We start from the raw sequence: 7,897 nt of genomic DNA on the forward strand, positions 1-7,897 counted from the left end.
CCGGGCCGATCATTCACGCATCAACGACCCACGCATTCTCCCCAATCCTACAATTGAATACGGCGGCGCCGCTCGACTACGCCCGGTGGAGGATGATCGGAGCTAGCCCGGCACGGCGCCCGCTGACCCGATGCCAAAACAACGAGCTACAATGCGTTAAGGAGGACTCGCCGAACACGAGGGTCGATTACTTACCGGCGATGGCGTGCCCAGGGAGTCGGTCTGCGGCAGAGTGCGGTCCCGCGGTGGCCCTTCAACTACGGCGAGAAATTGGGGCCGCCCTGAAGATCAATCCCACCAGATACTACCAGGGACGTTTCCCTGGTGACGCTACGAAGCTCCACGACCCTTCACCAAGACCCAAACGGCGACGTAGCCGAAGCTAGACTGCGGCGGCGCTTTCTCTACACTCGGCGATAGGGCGGTACTGGAAATTAGGGCGACAGACCTAGGGGAAACTGTGGAACGGAGAGAGGCAATGGATCGTGGCCACGGATATAGGGGTGGGCTGAGCCGCAGCTGCAACGACGTCGGCGAGATCCCCGGAAGGTGCTCTCCGCGGATCACGCGATCGCTGTTGACGCAACCGTGCGAAGGAAGGGGGTGACAGGTGGTGTCCCGGGTTCAGTGACCGAGCGCAACACGTGCTGAGCCACGGACAACGAGGGCGAGTGGCTGACGTATTGGGCCCGCAGAGCAGCGAGGGAAAGAGATCGCAGCCGAGCACGTTAGACTGCCCGATGGGCCCAGCGTGTCGGCGCACGCCTGCGGAGCAAGATGGGCTACGCAGAGGGGTTTTCCCTGGTGGGCCAAAATGGTGGCCGAAGCCCAGGTAAGGTTGTTCACTGTTTTCTTTATTTTATGTTTCCCTTTCTCTCCTTTTCAAATTTAGATTTTAAATTTGAATCATTTTTTTTGTGAAGTTCAAACTCATGTTACCAAATACCAATTTTAAAAGTATATTTATATTTTTCCCTTTATATTTTATACTCCCTTCTCTTCTTTTCTTTTCTCTCTTTTCCAAATTCCAAGCTTTAAATTAGGTCAAACCTCCTTTTCGTTATTAATGTGTTTTATTTATAATTATTTTTATAATTAAATGCACAAGCAATTAAACTCCAACATGATGCACCATTCTTTTATTTAGTATATTTATTGGTAGCCAAGGATAATCCCATGATTTGAAATATGCAACAATGAGAATAATAACACAAGTGGTCAATTGAACCCTCTATACTTCTTCATTCTTGGACATTTCACTACTCTTACAATTTAGGTATTACACAGAGACAATAAATAAAAAAACCTTAAAATCTTTTTGGTAGATAATTTACGTGGGTATTATTGTGAGCCATTGCAACGCACGGATAACGGACCAGTATACTCTAAACTACTGTAATCGGGACATTATCAAACAAGTAATACAATACACGAGAGCGAGAGGCGCCGCCGCCTCGTCTTCCTCCGTGTCCCCTCTCTGTTCTTACCCCTCTTCCACGCTAGAACCTTCTACCCTATTTACTCTCTTACAGTGTTGCACCACCGCAAAAAAGGAGTAACTATGCGGACAACGTGGCCGTTTGGGAGGGCTCTTAAGCGGCTCCAGCGCCGGCTCTTTACTGGAGCCCTCCCAAACACCATGCAAAAAAACAGCTCTTGAATTAGAGCAGGAGACGTTTTAGCGTCTAGAGCAGGAGCTATAAAAACTGGCTCCTAACAGCTCCGTGTGTCCCATTCGTTTTTGGTCTCTAGCAGCCTGGCACGTTCATCCTGTGCAGCAACTTGGACGGAACACCGGGTGGCGGATGCGAAGACTGCAGAGTGAAAGCAGCATGTCGAGCGAGACGAACGGACGGGTGACGAGCTTACTACTGACATTAGCCCGTACACCAAATTAAAAAAAGTAGAGAGCTATTTTTGCCAAATGGATCAGAAAAAACACCGGCTCTTGTGGAGAAGCTGCTCTTGCAAAAGAATAGGAGCTGGAGTTATATTCGGAGGAGCCGGAGCCCTCCCAAACAGGCCCAACACGACAGGCTGGAGGGTAGGAGAGCCGAGAGATACACAAACACGGATGAGTAATAAATGTACTATACTCTTGTAGAGAGTGACGCAGACAACAGCGGGGGCAGGATCTACAGCAGCACTGGCAGAGTGAAAAGTTTCCGGCCGGAACAGGATCGGTGCACATGCGGCTCCCGTCTGCACAGCACAGGGACGGCGCGAAATGCCGGCCAAGGGCAACACCAACCAACACATGCACACCACTCGGCAGAGGCCAGCCACAGGAGCGACGAGCCCTCGTGTCAGCGAGCGAGCGAGCGCCATAGGATTATAGGAAGGAGCTCGACGAGATCGGAGGAGAGGGGCGTCATGGCACCATGCCACCGTCCATCATGCATGCATCTCGTCGGCTGGCTGCATGCACTCCTCCGGTCCTCCCACCCAGTCCCAGGTGATGTGACGAAAGATACCTGACAGACCAGACCCTCTCTCCGGCATTGGGCGGGCGTGGACGCGTGGTGGTGGTGGCGTCGCAAAGGCGTGCCGCGAGCGCCATGCATGTGCGCCGGAGCGACAAGGCGCCATGGGCGGCTTGGCTAGCTAGCTGCCTAGCTCCTGCCGGTGGCGGCATCGGCATCGCCAGAGCCAGCGCTAGCGAGAATCGTCTACCCCAATCTGAACTTTTTTTCCCCCTCTTCAGATCAGAAAGCGAGCGAGCCCTGTGCCGCGCCGCGCTGCGCTTGTTGCCTGCCCTGCCCCTCTCGTCGTTTTCCTTCAGAAAACATATCCTGACGGACGGAGCAGCGCCCCACTGCTCTGTCTGAGGCATGAATGCATGCATGCATGATCCTCCGTCCGGAGTAAGACACGCTGCGACTACAAAGAAAGAAGCACAGACAGAAACTCGATCACAAGTCTGCTTGCTGAGAGGGCTAGCAGTAGCAGATGCCAGCATATTTCTGGAGTAGAGTGCATCGTATATATAGACTGTTGCGCTGCGGCCGCGTATTTCTGGAGTGGAGTGCATCGTATATATAGACTGGAGTGGACCACTTACGTATTTGATGTGGCACTGCAGTTCTCCACACTCCACAGGCAAACCAGAGCTCGTGTTCGCCTGATACACCAGCAGCGAGCCAATGATGCGGGACAGAGACAGAAAGTGAACAGAACAGGCTATGGAATACAGTACACACCTGCGCTTTGTATTTGGTTGGCATCTGTGAAGAAACAACCCCACGCTGTACGATCGATACAGAGAGATTGCTCTGCAGGCGGTATCGAACGCGCGTGATACGGCCGTATCAGGCAATCAGGCCTACCGAGGAGAGAGAAAGGGAGTTTCACTTTCACCAGAACGGAACGTGAAAGCAGCTAGCCGCGCCATACCGAGACAGGCAACGAAGAAAAACCAAAGGGTGACAAGTCGATAGCTCATAGCTGGACTGTATCTGTAGCGGGAACAAAGTTGTCGTAGACATCTTCACCCGCCTCCTTCGACCGCAGGCTGTCTGTTCGGAGGCCTTGACTGATAGCGCTTGGTGAGCCACACTGATCTCCACGCGATCCACACGGTTGATCACCTAAAACAGTTTTTGTGGACTTCTAGTCCTTCGTCCATTCGGTCTCCTGGGTGCACAGAACACAGACGATCGCATCGACTGGATCTACAGCACCTCCGGTGAATATTCTGTAGCCTCTGCTTACCGGATTCAATTACTCAAAACCCTTATTTGGATGCCATGGGAGTCATCTAAATGCAAACTCTTTTGCTTGGCTTATCATCCGTAACCGGGGTTTGGACCTCTGATAGGCTCGCAGCACGTGGATGGCCGCATAGACATAGTCCTTCTTATCCGCTTTGCAAGCGACACCCCGAGACAGTTCATCACATTATTGCCGGTTGCGGCCGCTACTCGACGAGAATTTGGGATGCTCTGGCATCCTGGCTCTCTGTTGGTCCTTTATCTCTAGCTACCTGGACGGACTCCACTTCGATCAAGCAGTGGTGGTTCATAGTCGGCTCATTCGTTGTACTCAAAAAGAGGACACGCTCCCTGCTTTTGTTGGTGGTCTCGCAAATTTGGCTGGAAAGGAACCACCACACTTTCCAAAGGCGATAGAGGTCAGTGGCAGACATGCTAGCAGCAATTAAGGCAAAGGCAAGGCTATGTGGTGTCGCACGTGCTAAGCACCTTATTGCGCTTTTACCTCTGGTGTAATTATGTAATCTTTTTATACTCTTCCTGTGGTGCCTCTTAGCCACTACTTGACTCTCTTCGTTATTAATAGAAACGTGCACTATCTCGTGTCGTTCGTTCAAAAAAAAAGATGCCGCAGAGTGTGGAATTTGTCACCCATCCATATGTGACCTTCATCATTGTTAGAGATTATTTTTTGTGGACTGTATGGTGAACAGTCTCTGTCTATCTAGGTCTCTAGGATGATGCGTAAATAGTACTCCCTCCTTTCTTTTTTATTTGTCGCCGTTTAGTTTAAAAATAAACTAGTGAACGATAAATATTCGAAAAAGGAGCTAGTACTATGCTAATGCCAACATATTTCAGAAACGACACGAACAGTTCGTATATAGAAAGGTGGAAGTGAACTTGTGTCATAGGCTTTCTCGTGGTTTGTGCCGCTCTCAAATGTGATGAGACATAACATGGTTTTAATTGTATGGCTTAGCGATCGGTTAGGGCTATAGATGTCCAGGCAGGCCGGGTTTATCGAGCGGCCCGAAACACAGCACGGGTTTGGCTCAGCCTAAACCTGGCACGGTACGAAGCAAAGCGGGTCCGTGCCATCCCGGTCCGATCATCGGGCCTTGTCTGGGCCTAAGGCGCGGTACGACGGGCTAGGCATGGCACGATCCGTTTTTTATTTCCCCCATTTTTCATACAAAGACATACATTATACTTTAATGTAGAGTACAAAATACATGAATCATGTTTGTTTTGTCGGTTATATGGGTGTAAATAAGTGTTTAGAGCTAATAACTATCATTCAAACCTTCATATATGCATATTTTAACATAGTTTTTATACTATTATAGGCCCGTTAGGCTCGCCGGGTTGTGAGCCAACCCTGCACGATTAATACCTTATTGTGTCGCGCATGGGCCTCGCTCGGGCCTCGTTGGCAAGCACGACCTGGCCTGCTTGCTAATTCGGCCCAGGCTGGCACGATGATCGGACGTGGGCTAGGTCAGTCTGGCCCGTCCATTTGGACATGTATAGTTAGGAGCAATCAGATGCTTTGAAGCGACAAAGTGTACGTGACAGAGAAGTTTGAGCAAGGACTTAATGTCCATGGACAGAAACAACAACAAAGAGCAAGTAAAGTTGCCATCATGAACCAATAAGACAACATAATGACACAAAGTAGATCATATCATTCATATGGAACAACGAAGAAACTTTATGTTGTGAGCAATGATAAAAAGATAGCATGGTTGGCTACACTAATGAATGACCGTTGTTCATGATATAAAAAATGAAGGTTGGATGCTCGTGTAGAACCAATATTAAAGAAAATAAAATTAAACGCACATGACAAATGTGTGACTTGTAGGGTATTTAGTTCGTTGCTCAAAGGTTGTGTAGGGAAGTTCTTGACTAGATTTTAAGATGATGACCATGCTATTAAGAGGAGTAGACTTGCTTGCACATCGGTCCTCTAGTGCCGCTTTGAAGGCTTTTATGTATGGTTTTGGTAATTGGGACAACTAGTAAACGACATATCTGCTCTAAGTGTTGTGCAAAAGACATGTTGAGTCCGTACCCAAGTTTGAGTAAGGATGACAACCATGAAAAAGATTATGATATTCACAAAGGTTGATGAAGTGGTCAACATAACAAAAGAGATTATTAAAGCAAAAAATGCAAAGGGCTCAAGGCAAATGTATTAAGCTAAGGCATTTTTGTTTTACCAGTTAAAATGTAATAGAGTGTGTGATTAGGTTTATGATAGATGGTTGTATTATTATGAGGGGGGGGGGGTGTAATTGGACAATTTGGTGATCTAGTGTTTGGATTCATATGTATCGCATATAGGTCTGAGTCCCACACATCTAAGACCAAGCCAGTGTGATTTATTTAAAAACGCTTTGGCATTGCTAACTTTGCTCTAAAATGTTGGGTTGGAGTTAGCACGTTTGAAAAAATAATCTTTGTACATTTTTTTTCAGAAGGCGTGGACACCACACGGGATATAATGTCTATTTGGTTTAGATTTCATTTTTTTAGGTTGAACACCTAGGTATACGGTCTGGTGATGCATGAGAGAACCTAGCAGATTAAAAAAAACTGAGAGAATATAAAATATGTACATTGATCTATACTTCGCTGGCCATGTTCGGTGTGGCACCGAGTATCTGAGAGCATGTAAAAATCTATATTGTCTGGTTTATAACGTACTGGACTTATCGGGCCGGTGTCCATACTAAACGTCTAAGGGCTTGTTCGGTTAGCTCTCAATATATGTGGATTGAGTGGGATTGGATGAGTTTAAATCCTAAATAATTTAAAGTTTTTCTAAATTTTTTCCAATTCCATCCAATTCATATATAATGAGAATAATCGAACAAGGCCTAACATATTTTTAATAGCTATTGTATAATTATTTGGATTATAGCCGTTGGAAGGATACCGGCACCGCATCAGACATGTCCGGCCGTTGCTTTGTATGGCTTCCTTTCCGACGCGGCAACTCGGCGTGCGCATCGCAACGCGCAGTGCTGCGCGTTGGCGTGTCGCGCGGAAACGCGTGTGCTCCCAGCGCCGCGTCCGGCGTCTGCGGATGCGGAGGGGAAGGGGGATGACATCCACACCGCCGTCCCTTTCGCGAGTCGTGCGGAGTTCACCCTGCCAGCATCCGCATCGATCGCCATCGCTCTCTTCGAAACCCATCGCGATTCACAGCTTCTAGCAAAATTTTAAAAATAGTGTCCGCAGATACGCTCACGAGAAAGGGGGACTGGCCTGGCCGGCCCCTTCCTTTCTTGCCTTGCCTTGCCGCGTACGGTTACGGTATACGTTACCAACACAGTAGTGCCAGCCTTCGTTCCCACCCAATGCAAGGAAGAGTGTTTGTTCGCCAAGACACGGCACCGTCTCCTTCCAGAGCACACCGCTACCCGCTATATATTCAGCCAGCCATGGGACGTCCAGCCCTGCCCGTCCTCGACGGCGAGGCCACCGATCCTATCTATATATATTCACTCGTACCATGGAGGAGGAATTCCAGGAGGCCGAAATCCTATGGCCGGCAGGCGTGGACGGCGGCGGCGAGGCGGCGCCTGCTTGCTCGGTCCGTCATCGTCCCAGGGCAGCCACGCCGGTCGACATCTCTCGGCAGAAGCGGCGGTGCCGCCCCTGCCCGGTGTCGTCGTCGGAGCATTATTACGCCACCACGCTCGACGACCAGGAAACCGACGACGTCGGCGATGGTGCAAAAGGGACGACTGCGAACCACGGCTCGGCAGTCGTGCCGCCGCACGTTCTTGTCGCGCGGCGGAGGAGGCTGGTGCGCGGCCGGACGGCGGCCTACTCCATGTGCGCTGGCAAGGGGAGGACGCTCAAAGGGCGAGACCTCCGCGACGTCCGGAACCTCGTCCTCAAGATGACAGGCTTCATCGAGGAGTGAATGAATGCGTGCCGTCGCATCGCATGGATCCAGAGGATTCTTTTCAGCAAGCCAATGGAAGAAGCACCCGTAGCAGTCTAGCAGAAGGATATACAACTATACAAGAAGATGACGACTGTTCACGCGTAATAATTAATTTGCTAGCTTATGTAATAACTAGGTATATGCCCGTGCGTTGCTACGGAATCAATATGATAAAATCCATATATATGTAAATGTTGAATAATTAGACAAATTCCAAATTAAA

The 7,897-nt window shown here is 49.2% G+C and overlaps 1 protein-coding gene across 1 annotated transcript; it reads left to right on the forward strand.

The window, feature by feature from the left end:
• Positions 1 to 7,179: 7,179 nt before the first annotated feature.
• On the forward strand, positions 7,180 to 7,897 carry LOC100284155 (uncharacterized). The gene has a single exon (NM_001165433.2). The coding sequence runs from the start codon at positions 7,234 to 7,236 to the stop codon at positions 7,648 to 7,650; it is 417 nt and encodes a 138-aa protein (NP_001158905.1). The 5' UTR covers positions 7,180 to 7,233; the 3' UTR covers positions 7,651 to 7,897.

The sequence above is a fragment of the Zea mays genome, chromosome 8, assembly GCF_902167145.1.
Source record: "Zea mays cultivar B73 chromosome 8, Zm-B73-REFERENCE-NAM-5.0, whole genome shotgun sequence".
NCBI lineage: Eukaryota > Viridiplantae > Streptophyta > Magnoliopsida > Poales > Poaceae > Zea > Zea mays.